Source organism: Chlorocebus sabaeus, chromosome 13 (assembly GCF_047675955.1).
Source record: "Chlorocebus sabaeus isolate Y175 chromosome 13, mChlSab1.0.hap1, whole genome shotgun sequence".
Lineage (NCBI taxonomy): Eukaryota > Metazoa > Chordata > Mammalia > Primates > Cercopithecidae > Chlorocebus > Chlorocebus sabaeus.
In genome coordinates this window covers 24,827,048-24,849,490 of record NC_132916.1, presented here as the reverse complement: position 1 = coordinate 24,849,490, position 22,443 = coordinate 24,827,048, and the positions used below count along the sequence as shown (strand labels likewise).

Here is a 22,443-nt window from a genome sequence, read left to right as displayed (position 1 = left end):
TTTGTCAGCTTGTATTCATTTTACATCTAGCAATTTATTTTCCAAAAATGATTGGTAGTGATAAGTGCCATTTATTGAGTACATACCATGTGACAGGCACTAGTGATTGCTTTGAACAAATTACTACTACTGTTAACTTAATCTGGAAAAATGTTATTATAGTACTTTTGTGACATTCTCTCTAACTAGCCCACTTTTTATTCACATTTAAATGAAAATTATAAAATACTTTTTTAAAAGAAAATGAGAACACATATATGTACTGGTGAATAATATGGGTTCACCTGAGTTCATGATACTAAGTGATTTATAGACTCATGATTAAAGTACATTGAAACCAAATTCCCACTAAATAATTTGGAATGAATTATTTATAAAGTATACAAAATTATATGCTAAATTTTAAGTTTTATAAAACAAATTTGTTTTTATCTTAGAACATAAAATCTGAATCTTGACTATGTGAGATAAATGTAAGTGTTTTCAGTTTAATGCTCTTGTATGTCTCCCATGTCTTGTTCACTATATAGTTTATTAGGAGTGCTCTCTGACCACTTAAATGCAGAGATTGCTGGTGGTACAATTACATCTAAGCAAGATGCATTGGATTATATCACCTGGACTTACTTTTTCCGGCGTCTTATCATGAATCCCAGGTAAGTGCAAGGGCAGTTATATAACTTTCTGTTTTGCCCTGAAATAAGATATATTTGAAAGTAATAAACTCCAAATTAAGGTACATACAAAAAAGGCAGAACTTTGGAGTTTCTAGATACATAAATTTGTCTAAAGAATCAGATGATATCACTGGTATCACAGTATATTAAAATATCAATAATTATATGCATTTGTTACTTAACCTATTTTAATTACCTTAAGCCATCCTGAGGAATTTGCTCTGTAGTTGAGACATGAGATAACTGAAGTCATTAAGAAATGTGCTAAACTACATGACAGTGACTGACTTAGATGCAGTTGGAATTCAGAAAAGAGTGAGGCTTGTTAAATTACAGGTGGAAAAAAATTGTGGGACATTTATAAGTGTTAATAAGAAGATTGCAAGAGAAAATAAAATTGAGGCACGGTAGAGTGTCACTCCAGACAATATGTTAGATCTTCATTCAGCACTTACTGTTTTTCAGATGGTAAACTAAACACTGAGATGTAAAAATGAGTACACGACTCCCTGTTTTTTAAGGGCTGATCTTTAGTGTGGGAAAAACACATAGAAGTCATTACAATGAAAATTATAAATCCTCTAATAGAATGATATTTAAGCCTATGAGAGTGACAGCTTCACAGAAAAGGTAACACTTCATCCAAATCTTGAATCAGGAACAGGAGTAGAAAAGGCAGAAGGCACTGGAGGCAGAATTAAATTATGTGGGCAAAAATCCTCTGGGCTTGAAAGAGTCATAAGTGTTTAGAGAACATGAAAAAGTTTAATGTAGCCAGAACCTAAGGAGAAGGGAGACAAGATTGTCTTGACTAGAAAGTGGGCCAAGAACCAGAGGCTACAAGGCCCTTATGCTGTGCTAAGGAGTTTGCATCTGATCCTAGAGGCTATGGAGAGCCTTTTTAAACATGGATTAACATTACCAAATTAGGTTTTGTTTTGTTAAATATTTGTTGCAGTATGGTAGGAAGTGAGCTGGGATGGAAAGACCATTATAGCAGGAAGACCAGTTAGGAAGCTACTGAATAATAGGGAAAAGATAATGAGGACCTTAGATACAGAGTGAATGGAGGAAGGGTCAACTTTAAGGGACTTTCCAGATGTAAGTAAAAGAAAATATGAAACCTTTATAAAATCTTAGAGAAGCCATGATGAAAATGTTCTTAATAAATCTTACCTACTAATACCTTAAGAAGTTTCTTTTCAGCCAACATTTTCACTTACTTAGATAGGAGTTTGAGAATATGGTGACATTTTGCCCAGTTCCCTCCACTGTTAAGGTGTCTGGGTTAGATACTAAATATTATTTGAGAACATAGCTGCAAAATTAGTGAAATAGTCATCCAGAACTGCACATTTACCACAGCAAACAAACACATTACAGGATTAGAATTGTGGAATAGACTTTACATTTATTCTAGCCCAATCTTCTTGTTTGATATTGAAGATATGGAAGCTGGAAGCTTAAAATCACTTGTTCTTTTTTTTTTTTTTTTTTTTTTTGAGACGGAGTCTGGCTCTGTGGACTTGTTCTAGGTCCCATTACTATTTCTTGATAAAGCCAGATCTAATGAAGTCAGGTTTTCTGACTCATAATCTACAACTCTGTGTGTGTGTGTGTGTGTGTGTGTGTGTGTCTGTAGATGGGAGTTGGCATGTAACTGTAGATATATTTATCATTTCTATCACATAAGAATCAAGGCATTTAGTGTGACAGAAAGAGCTTTGGGCTTGGAATCAACACGCTGATTCTTGTTTCCTCACTGTCCTTTACTAATGGTGTGAGTCTGAGTCACTTTACCTCTCTGAGCTAGACATTCTTCATCTGGAAAGTAACAAATAGCCTCCCTCCCTCACTGGCTTATATTGAGAATTACGTAAATGAATTAAAGCCATTCTAATTCTGTATTAATTGTAAAGAATATAATGTTGATTTTGAGCTATTCTTCTGAACTCCCTGTCAGTTGCTTTACTTCTATACCATCCTAAAGAGTCTAGTTTAGAGACTAAGAACCTAGTCATTTTAGTCAGTTTGTCTAGTTAGCACACAGAGACATAATTCTCTGAGGCCAATTTAGTACTTTAGCAAATGGTAGTTCCTTACTGAATCCACAGATACATTGCCCTTTGTGTGTATATCTCCTTTTTAAATTTTTTTTTAATTGTTGAACTTTCTATTTTAAATTGCAAAAAAAAAAAAAAAAAAACACAAAAATAGTACAAAGAAGCACTGTATACCTTTTAACCAGCTTCCCCGTGTTAACATCTTACATGACATGTATAATTATCAAAATCAGGAAATTAACATTTATACAATACTGTAGGCTTTATTCAGATTTCACCAATTGTTCCACTAATGTCCCTTTTCTGTACAAGATCCAGTTTAATACCCTGAGTACCCTGTCTAGTTCACTCTAGTCTGTGATATTTTCTCAGTCTTCTTTGTCTATCATAACCTTGACATTTTTGAAGAGAACTGGCCAATTGTTTTGTAGAATGCCCTTCAATTTGGCTTTTGCTGGTTTCCTCATCACTAAATTCAATTATGTCTATTTAGCAAGAATATTACAGAAATGATATTGTGTTCTTCTCAGGACATAATGTTAAAAGGTTCTTCTCTGCCAGTCCTATCTATATTTAAAATATCACCTTGTATGTGAAAGACCCTAAAATATGTGGCTATAATCTGCTCTCTATCAAGTTACAATTTTATTTCTCCAGCCTTCTGAATATTGCCACATGGCCTTCCTGCCATCATTTCACTTTAACATGTCCAGAACTGAATTAATCATATTACTCTCAAAATCTTTCTCTACTCTAACTTTCTTACTTTTGTTAATATTATCACTGCATCTGTTTACTTTGACTTAAAACCCCAAATTTACTTTTTTGATCTTCCCTCTCCTTTGCTTCCATAGTTCTGTAATTGTTTAACCTGCTTTTAGTCTTTCAATTTTGCCTACTTTTTAAACTGTCAGATAGTATCGATCAGAAATTAAATGTATTATATAGGGGTTGGGAACTAGATAAGATTTAGTTAGTAGACATAGAATGCAGTAAATCTTTAAATTAAGATAATGAGTAGGACACTGTCCAGTGTTTACGTTTTTTTCAACCATGAGAGTGAGATGAGCCAGGAGCACAGTTGGAGACACGGGTCGGAATAGGGGTCCCACACACAGGGAGATGGGTAGGTATGACTCCCTGTTGCTCTGGTTGCAAACTGCCTTCTATTTTATAATATTATGGTGAGAAAATTCACATGAAACTGTAATAAACAGTAGTAATGAAAGACGGAACAGGAAGTTTGGGTACACTTATCACAGTAGACAAAAGATGAAATCTCAAGAGGTTCATAAATTACAGAGATTATAGTGAGCCTCTGATCCAGAGAACTTCTTGGGTATTAGCAATTTAGGATGTCTCCTGCTCACACATGGTTGTAGTCAGTGTAGTCCATGTAAATAAATGAGTATTCTTTAATTCACACCGCTTTATATATAGGAAATTTGCGGGCTGAAAGTCAGAAGGGTAAATTATCTTCATGCATTGACTAAGAACTCTTATTAGTTGTGGCAGCTGCTTTCCCTCTCATCTTGCTGCCCCAAAAAGATGATTGAGTATCTCCCCCACACCATCCAAGGGGCTAGTGTAGATCAAAGGAGATACTAACCCACACCATCTACATAAGAGGTTCCTCTCACTTTTGTGCTTTTGCTGTCACTCTTCTTGCCTGCAGTACCCTCCTTAGCCCTTACAGCTAGCCAAGTCTTAACAGTCTTAAAAGTCCAGTCAATATTGATAAATGTAGCTTCTACTGATTTTCAATAGTAACAGCTTATCCACTCTTGACCATTCATATTTCATGTGCCAGTTCCTTCAGTAGCCACCTGTACATATGTTGAGTTACCTGTCATTATTATTCTGAAGTAGAATCCTATGCCCAAGCTGTTGCCATGTAAGTTCATAAATGTAGAATAGATACAGCAATAATTTGTTTTTCAGAAAAAGCTGATTAGCAACTATTAGTTTCTATTGGAAGGTAGTAGCAACATAAGTAATGACTTCTAGCCTCAAAAATCATAAAATTTACTTAAAATTATAAAGTATAAGCATTTAAAAATGAATTTTTTTATTTCTTAATTCTGTAAACATTAATGAGTACCTACTATGTTCCAGGCATCACTCTAGCCACTTTGAAGATGTATTAGTAAACTAAACAAAAACTTTTGCTGTCCTGCCACTCACGTTCTTTTAACAGAGACAGTAGATTTTAATATTATTAAAAGATAATAGATGTTTAGAAGGAAAACAGGATAAGGAAGAGTGGGAGAGCCAGAAGGTGGCCTGGGGGGAGATGGGAGATTACAATACTGTATTAAAAAGAAGGTCAGGGTGGGCCTCATTAAGGGTGCTGATATTTCAGGCAAAACTTGAAAGAGGTAAGAGAGTCGGCCACTTTCTAGGAAATAACATTTCAGACCAAGGGAACAAGAGAGATTCTAAGGCTAGCGTGCCTGGTGTATTCAAGGAATAACAAGGAAAAGATATGGCTGAAGTAGAATAAGTGCAAGCAGGAAAGTAACAGGAGATGAGGCTGGGGATGTGGAGGGCCAGTAGTGATACAGGGCATGCATGGATGGTCTTAGAAACTATGGTGAGGATTTTGACTTTCATTCTGGATGAAACAGGAACGATTGCAGAGTTTTGAGCAGGGGACAGACGGGATCTACTTATGCTGTAAGTCAGGTCAACTATAATAATAACTATTGTAAATTATTTAAACTTCCCTGTTGTAAAAGAGAAATTCTCAGATTCATTCAAACATGATTGATATAGAAAAGCTGAAAATTCATATCCTTTGCCCACTTTTTGATGGGGTTGTTTTTTTCTCGTAAATTTGTTTGAGTTCTTTGTAGGTTCTGGATATTAGCCCTTTGTCAGATGAGTAGATTACAAAAATTTTCTCCCATTCTGTAGGTTGCCTGTTCACTCTGATGGTAGTTTCTTTTGCTGTGCAGAAGCTCTTTAGTTTAATTAGATCCCATTTGTCAATTTTGGCTTTTGCTGCCGTTGCTTTTGGTGTTTTAGACATGAAGTCTTTGCCCATGCCTATGTCCTGAATGGTACTACCTAGGTTTTCTTCTAGGGTTTTTATGGTATTAGGTCTAACATTTAAGTCTCTAATCCATCTTGAATTAATTTTCGTATAAGGAGTAAGGAAAGGATCCAGTTTCAGCTTTCTACTTATGGCTAGCCAATTTTCCCAGCACCATTTATTAAATAGGGAATCCTTTCCCCATTTCCTGTTTCTCTCAGGTTTGTCAAATATCAGATGGCTGTAGTAGACATTTCTCAAAAGAAGACATTCATACAGCCAACAGACACATGAAAAAATGCTCATCATCACTGTCCATTTGAGAAATGCAAATCAAAACCACAATGAGATACCATCTCACACCAGTTAGAATGGCGATCATTAAAAAGTTAGGAAACAACAGGTGCTGGAGAGGATGTGGAGAAATAGGAACACTTTTACACTGTTGGTGGGATTGTAAACTAGTTCAACCATTATGGAAAACAGTATGGCGATTCCTCAAGGATCTAGAACTAGATGTACCTTATGACCCAGCCATCCCATTACTGGGTATATACCCAAAGGATTATAAATCATGCTGCTATAAAGACACATGCACACGTATGTGTCTTGCGGCACTATTCACAATAGCAAAGACTTGGAATCAACCCAAATGTCCATCAGTGACAGACTGGATTAAGAAAATGTGGCACATACATACCATGGAATACTATGCAGCCATAAAAAAGGATGAGTTTGTGTCCTTTGTAGGGACATGGATGCAACTGGAAACCATCATTCTTAGCAAACTATCACAAGAACAGAAAACCAAACACCGCATGTTCTCACTCATAGGTGGGAACTGAACAATGAGATCACTTGGACTCGGGAAAGGGAACATCACACACCAGGGCCTATCATGGGGAGGGAGGAGGGGGGAGGGATTTCACTGGGAGTTATACCTGATGTAAATGACGAGTTGATGGGTGCTGACTAGTTGATGGGTGCAGCACACCAACATGGCACAAGTATACATATGTAACAAACCTGCATGTTATGCACATGTACCCTAGAACTTAAAGTATAATAATAATAATAAATTTTTTAAAAAAAGAAAAGAAAAGCTGAAAATTAAGGATTGACAGAAGATGTAAAGGAGAAAAAGAGAAAACAGCAGCTGCAGAATTAAAATCATACAAAACCAAATTCGAGGCAAAAAAATACAAAGGACAGAGAAGAATGGATCATATTGGTAACAAACACAATCACTAGAAAGTTATGGTAGTTTACGTATTTTCAGAGAACTAAAAATAACATCAGGTATATAAAGCAAAAACAGAAATTCAATTAAAATTATAGCCCAACTAAATTAGTCATGTTAGGAGACTTTAACACATCAAAAAGATAAGTATTTCATAAAAAAAGAGGATTTAAATAATAATACCCTTGAATTTGTATCTATAGTATCTTTGTACATATGCCTCTGACAAAATATCATTACTTGCAAACACTAATGGAAGATTTGTTCTGAAAAATTTACCATGAAATAGACCACAAAGAACATCTCAACATAGAGATCATAAGGCTACATTCTCATTGTGTAATAAAATAAAACCAGAAATAAAAATAAAAGGGCTGGCAAAAAAATTTAACTGCTTGGGATTATAAAACTTTTATTCTAGTAAAAGATGAAATCAAAACAAAAGGTTTAGACTACAGCTATACACAAATAAAAATGTAATGTAATAAAACAATGAATTTAAACCAAAGCACAATTCTAAGGAATATTTATATCTTTACAGACCTAATAAAAAATATGAATGCTTAAAAATAAAATAACCAAGCATTTATCTTAAGAAACTAGATGCAGAACAATAGCAAAACATAAATATAGGCAAGAAGTTTATAAAAATGAAAATTGAAATTAATAAGGTTGTAAAAAATCTGCATTGATAGTATTTATTGGGTGTCTACTATATTTGAAATGCTGTTTCAGGAGCTTAACTCATTTAGTACTGTTATGATCCCCATTTTATAAATAAAGAAAGCACAGGGAGATTAAGCAACTTGTTCCCAGTACCACAGCTCCCACGTGACAGAGGCAACACTGGGATTCCATCCCATTCTCCATCACTGTGCTCATTGTCAGGTCCACATTCCCTGTCCACTTCTCTTTTCAGTGCTATGCTGAACAATGGGTTCTTTATGGAAACTCTGCCATACTCATTCAAATGGCCCTTTTTTATTTGATGCCCCCAAAAAAACAAATTGTCAGTTTTAATATCTAAATCTTCACATCTAGATAAAAATGGAAAAATGTGCCTAAGTAAATTTTAACAATTTATATATTTTACTTAGCTGTAGTCAAGCTCTGTCACCTTCTTTTTTGATTGACTCTTTTTAAAAATAATGCTGCTATAAATATTTGTGAGATTTTGTGTGAACATAAATTTTCTTTTAAAAAATTTTAACTGATAATTATATTATGGTGTACAATGTACTGTTTCAAAATATGTATATATTGTGAAATGAACAAATCAGACTAATTAACATATTGATCACCTCACATGGTTATCATTTCTTTGTAGCAAGAACATTTTAAATCTACTCTTTTTAGTAATTTTGGATTACACAATACGTTATTATTAACGATAGTTACCATGCTGTGCAGTGCATCACCAGAACTTATTCCTCCTGTCTAACTGAAACTTTATGCCCTTTGACCAGTTGCCCCTTTGCTTGCATGGCCTTCCCAACCCGCATGACCTCTAATAACTGACATTCTACTCTGTACTTCTATGAGTTTGACTTTTTTAGATTCTACCTATAAGTGAGATCATACAGTATTTGTCTTTCCATACTACCTACCTTATTTCACTAGGCATAATGCCCTCTAGATTCCTCCCCCTATAGATTCATCTGTGTTGTGACTAATATAGAATTTCCTTCTTTTTTTAAGTATTCCGTTGTGTATATATATACACCGTATTTTTCAAATCCATTCGAATATCCATTGATGGGCACTTTATGTTGTTTCCATATCTTGGCTACTGTGAATAATGCTGCAATGAACATAGGAGTGCAGACATCTCTTCAACATACTGATTCCAATTCCTTTGGGTATATACCCAGAACTGGGATTGCTGTATCATATGCTAGATCTATTTTTAGATTTTTAGGAACTTCCATACTGTTTTCCAAAGAGGCTGTGCTAATAATGTACATTCTCAGCAACAATGTACAAGGATTCCCTTTTCTCCACATTCTCGTCATTGGCCCTTGCTTGTATCTTTTTATTATTGTCTATGTTAAAATCACTTTTCCCAAAAGCTGGAAGCAAACCAAGGCACAGGAAACTGGTAAATTTTTCCCACTTATTTTTAGATCTGATAAAATTTTTTTAAATGCTAAATTAATTGTCTCAAATGAAAAAATTATGTGTAGTTTTAATTTTTCCTTAATATTCCTTTTCATCCAGTACCATAAATTGAGATTTAACTTTTCTTGGGAAGGAAGAATATGTATGCATGCATGTGTGTGTAACAAAGAGACTGAGGTTTACTTAAAAATAGAAAAGAAAGACCATTTTTATAATATAGTCATATATAGGTAAGGAACTACGACCTCATATTCCAGCTCCCTTCAGTTAATCATACTACTATAAAGTCCTCACCACAGCACACCAAAAGTAAAACTTGTATTGACAAAGATTTCAACCACTGTTGCTGAGTTGGTCACTATATGTCTATTTATATTCTTGTTTGTGTATATTATGTATATATGCAAATATATATGCATATAAAGATAATTATGTTAATAGATATAGACATATATATATATGTAACATAGACACACATTAACTTGTTCAAATGAATATAAACACATGTACTGGTGCTTTCATAAAATATAATATATTCCAAATTGAGTTCTGGATTCAATTTGTATGTTCAGTTTTACTCTGTCTTCCCCTGAGAAAGCTTTTAAATATATCTGGGGCAAAAATGTTGTGGTAGTTTCAGCTGTTCCTGCAACCACTTTCGCTGTTTGTGTCATTATTATTGCTGCATAATCTGAACATAAAAAAACATGGTGCTGTAACAAATGACTTCCCACTACTGACAGTTATAGCAGCAGCATTTCAATACTGATGAAAAATTTCCCAGCAAGATATCTGGCCAGGTTTACATAAACCAAACAGGAAATGGCTGCCACTATTCACATTAAATACAAACCATTTGGTGTAACTTTATCTATGTTTTACATTAATATAAAACCTCTTTCATTCTCAACTGGTGAAATTTCATCAGTATTAAGATTTGAAAAAGTAACTTGAGATTTCTTATGGAGTATTCTTGTTTGTCCTTTGATAAGATCTTTTAAAGGTAATTGTTGAAAAGTTTTTTAGTTTTTGATTCTTTAAATTTTATGAACTTTGTAAATTTTTATGATAGGGAGAGGTTTGTTACGACTTTTTCCCAATGGACTGCTAATAGAAGTTAGCTTGTGTAGCCCATGTGCTAGATGCTGTCAGTATCAAACTGCCTTTGACTTTCACACCTCTCAGGGGACTAGTAATTGTTGTGTTCAAACAGCCTGTAATTGTGATCCCGCTGGCTTTCTCAGTACGCTTCTGGCTATTAGAATCATTAAACAACTCAGCACCTGTTAACAGCATTGTAAATATTCAACCCTGCTTGTGTGCAGGTTGAGTCCAATATAGAGAAATCTTACAGAGTTCAGTCTCATAAATTAGAGCTTCTGACAAGTCAATTATTGTGAAACTGGGTTTCTCTGTGAAATAAATGAAATAGCATGCTGACAAAAAGGTAGGCTGTCTGTTTATGGCAAAGAGAAGATAATGACTTGATGATTCAATGCAGTGAACATGAAACTACATTTTATCCTTTACCCATAATTAAACAGTTGTGAAATGTTTGTGTTTAAATAATCAGTAAATTACAAATTTTGTACTGTGGAGAGTGCAATATGAAAACAGACCTTTTTACTTAGCTGTTGCATGCTTTTTCAAGTTAGTAAAGTGATTATTAAAATTAATGACATGTAATGTTTTAAGCTAAATGCTTATAATTGTTCAGGCTAGAAGTTGCACGGTAGCTAAAAAAAAGTTCACCTCATAGAAGTAAAGGCTATGTTATGCTACTAATAGAGATCATATAAATCTGTACTCTATCCCTTATATTAACTCCCAAAATTTTATGTAACCTAAAAAACTTCATTTACATTTAAATTATTTTACAGTGTCTCACAAATTGTATATCTAATTTAGATGTAACAATACCTTACTTTTATAAGGATTTGAAGATATTTTAAATGCCCTTAGAACCTCAGTCCAAATATTGACAGAGAATAGTATTTGGTAAAGATCAGTGAAGTTCAATTTACTTGAATTGAATTTTGTATTTCTTCTGTTATGCAAGTCAATAAGAATGTTGGTAACCACATTTAGAAAAAAAAACTGTATTAAGAATAAATAACAATGAAATGTGTATGTTTTCTGCACAAAGAAATGTGAACTTTTAGCAAGTTAGATTATGAATAATATTTTAGTGGAGTCATCATATAATTTATTGTAATCTCAGAAACATCATTTACGTTGATTTTTTTTTTTTTTTTGGCAATGTACTTTAAATGTTTATGCAATATTTACCCTGACTATATTTTATCTGGATGAAAACCACAAATTTGTCTTTAAAAAGTCCCAATACGCTTAAATAAACAGACTTTAGACGGGATATTAATCCATTGAAATATACTTTGTAAACATAGTAAACAAAATAAAGCAAATATAGTAAATAAAATAAGATAAATATTTAAAAGAACCTGTAATTTTTTTCAAGGTAATTTTTTTTCATTGATAGTTTTAAGGGTTATTTGTAAATGTACCAAATTTATTCATTAAAGCATAAAATAATAAAGTTGACATCCCAGTTATATATAGGACAATGGCTTATGGTAATCAGTAACAGCATCCATTAGTTTTCTAATGACCTAGTAAATGTATAGATGAAAGTAGAATTTTAGTTTTTTTGTATTTCACTGTAATATTTTCAAAATACTTTCTTTCTGTAATGTCAGTTACATAAAGAATTGTTTGTTCCAAGATCAAGGCAGACAGATTTGGTTTAAAAAAAGAATAGTTTGATTCTTACTCTACAAATCGTACTACTTAGTATCCTGGGCACATTTTTACTAGTGTTTTCAATTTAGAAATAACTTTATCAGTTATGTATTAGTCCTGACAGCTAAAAATGATATTGGAAAATTTATAGACTTAGCAAGCGAAAAGAATATGGAATACAAAGTAAGCACTTATGTTGTAGAAAGTTTAACTGATGAATTTCATTTCTTGGGAAACAATGAAGGAGAAAAAATATTTTTAAAATTTGGAATGACTTTGGATATTTGTATCTTTTATATGACTTGAATGTCCAGAATTTTTATTTTCACCTCTAAAGCAGAAGACATTATTCTAACTAAATACTCCTCCTTAGTCATTTTCCAAAATAAAAGAAATTTTTTCTAGTGGTTAATAATTTTGGTTTTTCACTTCCATAGTTATACGTAAATTTGAACATTTTGTTTAATGACAGCACTAGGTTTAGTACTTATTTATCTCTTAATTGATTAATATTGCTTTATTTTGGTCCATGCCAAGAGCTTTTCTAGAAAAAGCAGTAACTTTTCGATAGATAAAATTAAAGTAACTATTCCTTTTTAATGGAAGTTATTTTCCCAAATAAATTCCAGTAATGCCTTACTATAATAATTTTTATGTAATGGAGCCTCTCATATTTGGGTATACCAAGCCATTTGCACTAACTTTTCTTTCTAATGAAAATATGTCCTGACATTATTAGTCCTGCTTTGTGTATTTTTAAATTTTTTTTATAATTTACTGACCCCAAGTCTCTTCCTTTGAAGAATGAAAAATATCACAAAAATTGTCATCTAGATAGTGTTCTTCATTGCTCTCAAGTTGTGGCTTTCTTTAGTCCTCTCCCATTTGAAATTGTTAGCACCCTTTTCCCAGACTGTGAATATTCCCTTCCTAGTCCTATACAGATGTAAAACCATTATGATGGGGTCTTACGGATGAGAACCTATTCTCTAAGACTACTTTCCACTGCCATTCTTTGATGTGGATGGGGAAAAGCGAGGTAGGGCATATAAATTACTCATGCTGATTAGGATACAGGGTTCACCTAGCAGGAATTAGGGAACTGCCAAGATTGTGGGTGTAGTCACTTGCTCTTCGGGTCTATTTCCAGGCACAGATCCCCAGTGGCCTTAGGGTTTTGCCAAGAACTTCTCAGTGTTGCAGGGAGGCACAATCAGGTGAAATGGATGTCCGTAGGCTTTTTGCTTGGAAAATATACAGAGCTGGACTTATGTATTTTTCCTGTATTGAGGTTTGGTTAGAACGCTTTATTTTTACCCTGCTGATGTCCCTTCTAGTCATTAGGATGGCATTTATTCCCTAAGCACTAGGGAAACAATAATTGAATAAATTGCCTAAATGTAGTCATCTACCACCCAAGATTAATATTTCTGTGAGTTTTATGAAGTTAATGAGGATAGGTTTTATAATAAAAGGGGATTATATTTATATGTAGTCTGTGAAACTGATGTGATAGTTTTAGTAGAAAATATCTTGAAACGAATAATAACCTTGCTTGTTTTCTAGCTACTACAATTTGGGTGATGTGAGCCATGATTCTGTGAACAAGTTTCTGTCCCATCTGATTGAGAAGTCCCTGATTGAATTGGAACTTTCCCACTGTATTGAAATTGGAGAGGTACGACTTAGTCATATGCATTCTAATTGAAAAGATTGCCCAGCTTTTTAACAGGTCTTTTGCTTCTAATACTATCAATATTTTTAACAAAATTGTTTCAAAAGCAGCTGTCTGAATTACTAATTTTATAAAGATACATACTTTCATGTACTCTTCATTTGTTATTCTTTTGAAACAGGATAATCGCAGCATTGAACCTCTAACTTATGGCCGAATTGCCTCGTATTACTATTTGAAGCATCAAACAGTTAAAATGTTCAAGGACCGCTTGAAGCCTGAATGCAGTACTGAAGAATTGCTTTCAATTCTAAGTGTGAGTTTTTCATATATTTCGTATCTTCTTTTTTAATTTAGGGTTTAAAGTTTTGCCACCTAGTTTGTCTTGAAATTTAACAGAAACCATTTATAAAGCCCTTTCCTCTGTTAAACAGGGTCACTACAAAGCAACACATATAGACTAAGATGCCCATAGATAAGGTGACCACATAATATATCATCAAAATTTGGACCCTTCTGAGTGTGGAGTGAGGCCCTATTAATATTTAAGCCAGGATAATAGATGTAAACCGGATTGTCCTGAGCAAGGCAAGTCATCACCCTATCCTTAAATATAGTAGCCTCTTTGAATTATGATTGAAAACTTTTCTTATTGCTTTTTTGGATAGTTCCTGTTGAATACTTATCTGTGATGCTGCTGAAGTTTCTTTCATAAGCATCCACACAGTTAAGTTCTTAGAATTAATGTCAGTACAGCTGTTTATCCCCCATCCCCACAAACACCCTTACCAAAAAAATGACCACAGTTATATCACATGGTAAAAAACTATACTTTGTTCATTTTTCCTTTTTTTGCCAAATAGCTAAGAAATTGATATTAGAAGCATCTTGTCTACCTTTCTTTCTACATAATGTATCCTTCTGGCTTTTTTTCACTTTGTTGATTTTAAGTGTAATAATTTACCACAAATCTTTGTTAACACATTAGTTAGGATATTCATATATTCTGACTGTTATCCTTCAGATGTGTTGGTGCTTTTTTAAAAAGTTAAGAACAATTGGACCATTCTGTCTTTAAAGTCCTTCTGTTATAAATTCATTGATTCTGTGGTAGTTCCCTGAGTAACTTTTTTCCTTCCTCTTCTATTGCTTTATCATTCTCAATAAGCTTCAGTATCCTATTCCTAGGTTTTAAATTTCTCAGTTTTTTCCCCTCCAAGAAACTAGTTTGTAAATTTTGTGCCCAGCATAGTGCCACGTACATTTTAGTGAGTTTGAAAATATTTATTAATGAATTGATGAATAGATGGAAGGATAGGTGGATCCTGTAGTAATCAGTTTTCTATTTGCTCTGTAGAAAAGAATAGAGGACTAAAGTATATGAGGTAGCTACCAAAAAATATTTTTTTAAAATTAAAAATTTATTTCTGATGGAAGAGTACAAAGTATAAAAACTTTTTTAGATCCTTAAGAATGATATTTTTATCAGCTTCTAGCCAAAGATTCAAAAAAGTAGGATTTCTCTCGGGGAGAGACTGTTAGCACAGGCAGCAAAATAATGGTTAATAAATTTGGGCATGCCTCTTAAATTAGTATCTGTTAGATTTAAGACTATAATTTATTTCGTATTTATCTAATCTCATATTTAAGCATACTTTTCTGCCTTGGAAACGTATAATAACAGCTAACACCTTTGAGCAGTTTTTACGCACTAGACATTAAGAACTTTAAATTAATAAACTAATTTAATCCTCACAACAACCGCTCATTTGATGTTAATAACATCCCATCATTTTTCCCATTTTAAAGATTAACCATCTTGTCCAAAGTGAGTAGCTTGCAGTGAAGCACCAGAATATGGGCCCTGAAACCATCCTACTATACTGCCTCTCAAGTCATACACATACACACACACACACACACACACACGCACACACACGCACACAGTTAGGTGGAAGGCATTGAGGTGGGAGGTACAAAGTAACAAGTTAAAACTAGATACACGCTGTAAAGGAAGTTTGTGAGAATCATATGCCTACTACATTCTGTACCCCTGTTTACTCCACTAAAAAAGCCAAAAAAAACCTTAAAATCCCAGGGAAATTAAACATTTGCTTTAGTCTTCTCTTTGAAAAGGCATTGATCACGAAAGGTCTGTTCCCATCCTGTCAGCAGCATGTTTCTTTCTGGCATTACACTATATGAAACCAGTTATGCTAATCTGTTGGTATATTTTTGTTATATATTTTGTTAAAATAAAGTCAGTTCTGAATTTATTTTACCTTTTACACAAAAGGTCTGTTCCCATCCTGTCAATAACTGAATAAATGGAACCATCTGAAAATATGTGTAAGGAAAGCTATATAGTGGAATATTTATATAGATATGATATAGTCTACCCCATAAAAATTTCCACAGCAAGAATATCTTCTCTCATGGTGTTTAGTCCAAGGAGCTCTCGGCTTGCACTAGATATTGTCTCAGTCTCTATTATCTCAATGAGGGTTCATTCTGAATGAAGAACCATAGGACTCACATTGACAAGAAGATATGTAGGTATCACACTGTTTTCTTAATTTCTTGCCTAGGAATTATTCTTTGTTCACTAGCAAACACTATGTGTAACTACCAGCAAAATCCTAAATAATACAGCAAGATTGTAAAATTATGGTATAATTTCCAGAAATCGTTCTTCTTAAGTTTCTTTAAATGACTTTTTTTTAACCATGAAAAGACTACCAAATGACTCACAGAACCTCAGTATCCTCCCTACTTTTGCCTCCAAAAATGCATATTAATATCATTGTGGTTTTAAAGTAAGGAGAAACTAGTAGTCAGACAGAAGCAGTAGGGAACAGGATGATAAAAACATAAGAAGATGAGGAAAGCTGTGGGGATAACATTAGTTTTTCAAAGATCTGTTTCCATTGTCATTGCTTTTGTTATCGTAATACTTAAAGTCATATCATGTTTTTGTACAACTCACTCATGTAACATTCATTATTAATGCTTCCTTTTACTAAGATACATTCACTGATGTTTCTAAAGTCATTTTTAATCTTTAGTTTTTAAATTTTTAGTGTTTCTGATAACATTACAACTGAAATACTTCTATTTTTTTTGAGTATTACTTTGAACTTTCCATAATATTTTCTTAAATTTTATTAGTGAATAAAGTTTTCTTATTTCTTAAGCTACCCATTAAATTTGTCTTTTGGTTTTCAGGATTTTGGGGTATTAATAACATATAGAAATTAGGTTCATTAAGATTTTTCTTTTGGGTCCTCTGAATATATGCATTGTGATGATTGTGGGCACAAAAAATAAGCTAAAAGGTAATCATAAATTGGAAAAAAAAGAATATTAAAACATGAATTCACTCTTACCAAACATTTCTAAATATATAAACCTATTATTTCTCTCCAATTATCATCAAAACGTAGTTTCAAGTGATAGTCTTTTGATGGTATCTAGTCCTAACTGATGGTACCCTCTTTTGGACCTTTTCTTCCTTTAGAGAATATAAGTATTTATAATCTTGTACTGAGCTATACGGTTTTCTCTTTTTTAAAAAATGAGTTGGAATTCTTACCCTTTATGTGGTCATTTTGCATACTACTATTAACTTTTCTGAAATAAGAATTAGAATTTCCAGAATACAAAATCAGTGTACACAAATCAGTAGAATTTCTATACACCAAAAACATGCAACCTGAGAGCCAAGTCAAGAATGCAATCCCATTCACAATAGTGACTAAAAGAATAAAATGCCTAGAAATACATCTGACCAAAGAGATGAGAAACCTCTATAATGAGAATTACAAAACACTGCTCAAAAACAATCAGAGTTGATGCAAACAAATGGAAAAACATTTCATATTCATAGATAGGAAGAATCAATATTGTTAAAATGGCCATACTGCCCAAAGCAATTTATACATTCAGTGCTATCTCTAACAAACTACCAATGACATTCTTCACAGAATTAGGAAAGACTATTCAAACTTTATATGGATCCAAAAAGCTTGAATAGCCAAGGCAATCCTAAACAAAAGGAACCAAGCTAGAGATATCATGTTACCTGACTTCAAACTATACTACAAGGCTACAGTAACCAAAACAGCATGGTGCTAGCACAAAAACGGACATAGACTGATGGAACAGAATAGAGAGCCCAAAAGTGAAGCCACATACCTACAACCATCTAATTGTCAGCAAAAAGAATGAGAAAAAAGACTCCCTATTCAATAAGTGGTGCTGGTATAATTGCCTAGCCATATGCAGAAGATTGAAATAGGACCCCTTCCTTACCCAAATACAAAAGTCAACTCAAGATGGATTAAAGACTTGAATGTGAAACCTAAAACTACAAAAACTCTGGAAGATAACCTAGGAAATACCATTCTGGACATAGGCCCTGGCAAAGATTTCATGAAAAAGACGCCAAAAGCAGTTGCAACAAAAACAAAAGTTGACAAATGAGACCACATTAAACTAAAGAGCTTCTACATAAGAAAACAAACTATCAGTAGAGTAAACAGACAGCCTACAGAATGGGAGAAAATATTTGCAAACTATTCCTCTGACAAAGGTCTAATATTCAGAATCTGTAAGGAACTTAAACAAATTAACAAGCAAAAAAACCAAACAACCCCATTAAAAAGTGGGCAAAGGACATGAACAGATACTTTTTAAGAGAAGATATACATGTGACCAACAAGCATATGAAAAAAATGCTCACCATCACTAATTATTAGAAAAATGCAAACCAAAACCACAATGAGATACCATCTCACACCAGTCAGAATGACTGTTATTTTAAAAGTCAAAAAATAACAGATGCTGGTGAGGATGCAGAGAAAAGGCATCATGTATACACTGCTAGTAGAAATGTAAATTAGTTCAGCCATTGTAGAAAGCAGTGTGGCGATTTCTCAAAATGCATTGCTGATAGAAATGTAAATTAGTTCAGCCATTGTGGAAAGCGGTGTGTAGATTTCTCAAAGAACTTAAAACAGAACTACCACTTGACCCAGCAATCCATTATTAGGTATATACCCAAAGGAATAAAAATTGTTCTGCCATAAAGACACTTGCACACATATGTTTATCGCAGTACTATTCACAATATCAAAGTCATGGAATCAACCTAAATGCCCATCAACAGTAGACTGTATAAAGAAAATGTGGTACATACATACCATGGAAAACTATGCAGCCATAAAAAAAGAATGAAATCATATTCTTTGCAGAAACGTGGATGGAGTTGGAAGCCATAATCCTACGTGACACACAGGAATAGAAAACCAAATACCACATATTCTCACTTATAAATGGTAACTAAACATTGAGAATACACGGACACCAAGAAGGGAACAACAGACATAAGGGCCTACTTGAGTGTGGAAGCTGGGAGGAGGGAGAGGATCCAAAAACTACCTATTGAGTACTATGCTTATTACCTGGGTGACAAAATAATCTGTACCCCAAACCACTACAATACACAATTTACCTGTGTAGCAAACTTGGTCATGTAACCTTGAACCTAAAATTAAAGTTTAATTAATTAATTACTTAATTGATTAACAGAAGATTGTCAGGATTGGTAAAAATTCTATATATTATATCTGTTTATATGTTATCCTTTGAATTCTCGCCTTTTATGTTATTTTTCTTTATATGTAGAATGGTTGGGGTCAGCCTGGTAGTTTTCAGAATGATATTATATTGACAATATCACCCTTTGACCAAAGAATGGAGGCAACAGACAGTTTCTGAGTTTGCAGATGAAGCTGAATTTTTCCAAATAGTATAGAGCTAAGCTAAAGGAAATTGTCTAAAAAAAATTTTTAAGAATATATTTCAATGTGCATATCTTGAATAACTTACCTTTAAGTATTACTCTCCATTTTTTCATACTCAATTTCGTTGTTCACTGTTCTACCCACAGACTATATATTGATTCATCAAAAATAAAAATATATTTATTGTGTGTCTACAATGTATAAGGCACTTTCTAGGGGCAAGATACAGAACAATGAACATTAGTGGCAAACTTCCTTTGTGTATGTGTAAGAGTGTGTGTGTGTGTATGTGTGTGGGTGAGTAGGTGTGTGTGTGGTCATACACAGATAAATTATGGACAATGGTAGTAAACCATGAAAGACACTTGCACTTTGGTGTTGCTACTGACTGAAATCATCAGCTCAGTGTGATGCTCTAAGGATGACAGCAGATGTTGCCCATTATCAAAAAGAATATCTAAAAACAAAACAGGAAATAGTTATGTTAATCGTCCAGATGGAGAAGACTTGCTATATACATTTCCGGTGGCCTCAGATCAAAAGGACATCAGAGAAAGTCTGAATGTGTCCAAAATGAGCTACTCGAATGTTAGAAGACATGTGATTAGAGCACTTTGGTCTAGAGAAGCAAAGGCTTTGAATCAATGGGACCAAAATTGAAATCATGAATAGAGGCCCTCTTTGGATCTTGAAAACAGTAACTTTTTCACAGTTAGTATGAGGTTCCATCTGATCCTGCAAGAAATGAACTCAGAGGATTTATTACTTCAATTGACGGATATAACATAGGCCAAAAATTTATAGATTCAAAAAGAGATGGGATAAATTTATTAAAAGTTACTGAAGAACTAAAATAGAAAATGGAATTGTGACTGTCATATTTGGTATGATAGGTGAGTTTTTTTTTTTTTTTTTTTTTTTTTTAAACAAAGCAGGGATCAGGATTGGACCTGCCTGGCATGTGCATGAATTTTTTCTGTTGGAGCTCTAGATACTTTAGGAATGGTTTCATTCTTCAGAGTATTGTGGACTTTTTTTTTTTTTTTTTTTTTTTTTTTTTTTTTTTTTTTTTAGTGTTAAGTTCTTTTTTTTTTTTTTTTTATTATTAAACTTCAAGTTGTAGGGTACGTGTGCACAACGTGCAGGTTTGCTACATATGTATACTTGTGCCATGTTGGTGTGCTGCACCCATCAACTCGTCATTTACATCAGGTATAACTCCCAATGCAATCCCTCCCCCCTCCCCCCCTCCCCATGATAGGCCCCGGTGTGTGATGTTCCCCTTCCCGAGTCCAAGTGATCTCATTGTTCAGTTCCCACCTACGAGTGAGAACATGCGGTGTTTGGTTTTCTGTTCTTGTGATAGTTTGCTAAGAATGATGGTTTCCAGGGACTTTTAAAAAAAAAAAAAATGTGGCAGTCTGCTAATACTTGCAGATACTAATTCCTGTTGATTATTATTCCATTATATGAAACTATTCAGTCAACAGTTGAGAAAGGAAATACACTCCCACTCATTTTTTATCTCCTGTAACATCTCTTTTGAGACTTCCATTTTTATTTATTCTTCTTTCCTAGAAGCTTAGCTGATTCTGGCTTAGGTTTTTAGATATCGTCATCTTTAAATGATAGTAAAATACTCTAGTCTGGGTGTAAAGCAAAGATTCTATTGAAACTATTTCTCTTCACTAATCTCCTTCTACAATAGAAACCCATTTATTTAAATCCCGTATTTTCCATATAGCCATTAAAAAATGTTAATTACTTTTTATTGAGAACCCACTACATGCTAGGCAGTTTATATACATTATTTATAAGCATCAAATAGCCCTTCAAGTTAAGTGTTAATATGTAAATAATGAAATTGAATTTTAATGAGATTAAGTTGTTATAGCTTCTATAGAAAGTAACTCCTTAGAACTTTTTCCTATGCTTTATTTCCTCTCCTAGACATACTCTATCTTTATCCTATTATTTCATTCCAGCTGTAAAAAATTTTTAAAGCATTGACATGTAAGATATATACTTTTTAAAAATTAAGAACCAGAGTTACTTTTAAAATTATGTATGACCTTGTAACTAGAATTTTAAGTATTAAATACAGATCTTAATTACTAACAAAATAATTATTTCACCTTTTTTTTTTATTGAAGACATTATTTTAGGTTTTAAACAATCTGATGCTATTTTGGAAAACGTTAGGTATTTTATAAGAACCCTTGCCAAGTTTTTTCTAACACCATGAATTAATAAGCTCCGTAATTAAGGCAGCTGCTTCACACCTCTACTGTTAACCAGTGACATTACATCTGTCTTGCTCCATTGATGCCCTCCTCCTAGTTATTGAAGCATTTAGCAGTTTTAGCAACAGGGATTACATGGTATGGAGTAAGTAGTCTAATTAGATATAAGTAAAAATCCTGAGGGAAAAGGACATTTTGAAAGTAATTTGAAGAATCTCTTAATGATGTTGGCACTGAAATCCGAAGTCCAGAGTAGAAAGTGCCTGTCATCGTGGCAAACCAGGATCATGATCTGATATGTTCTGTGGACTTTTAGAAGGTAGCCTATTTTAAAACTGGAAGAGAAATGAAAAGCTTCAAAGTTAGGGAAAATTTGTTTGAACATATTTTTCAGAATATGCTTGCTATAATATTGATAATTTTGAAAGAAAACAAAATATGCCCCACATGTCTTATGTCTCAATAATTTTCAGTTAATTTGTATAATATACAGTTGGTTGTTACGGTACTTATGACAACATGAAATGAGATTTTATTTATATATCAAATATTTAATTAAAAGTAGTGAAATTCTTATTTTCACACAAGCTTGGATATTGACTAAAAGAATGAGTTTCATGTCTAAATGTAAATATAACTATTCCAAATTTAGAAAAGTACCAGAACAATAGGATTTTTATGTGTCAATAAATGTCCAGGTTTCACAGTTCTCTGTACTGTTCTCTTTAAAAGCATGCTGATTCTTTGCTCTGCCTGTATATAGAATATTTTCAGTAATATAACATCTTTAATACTTGAATTTTATCATGTTTGAGGCACAACTACAAAT

At 33.3% G+C, this 22,443-nt stretch overlaps 1 protein-coding gene across 2 annotated transcripts in view; it reads left to right on the top strand.

Moving 5' to 3' along the window:
* Positions 1 to 22,443, top strand: part of ASCC3 (activating signal cointegrator 1 complex subunit 3) — a 367,582-nt gene that overhangs the window by 274,873 nt on the left and 70,266 nt on the right. For both annotated transcript variants that reach the window (XM_008007491.3, XM_008007490.3), the window contains exons 34-36: positions 531 to 656; positions 13,459 to 13,570; positions 13,749 to 13,883. In XM_008007491.3, coding sequence (XP_008005682.3) covers positions 531 to 656; positions 13,459 to 13,570; positions 13,749 to 13,883 — 373 coding nt within the window. The remainder of the gene's footprint in view (positions 1 to 530; positions 657 to 13,458; positions 13,571 to 13,748; positions 13,884 to 22,443) is intronic.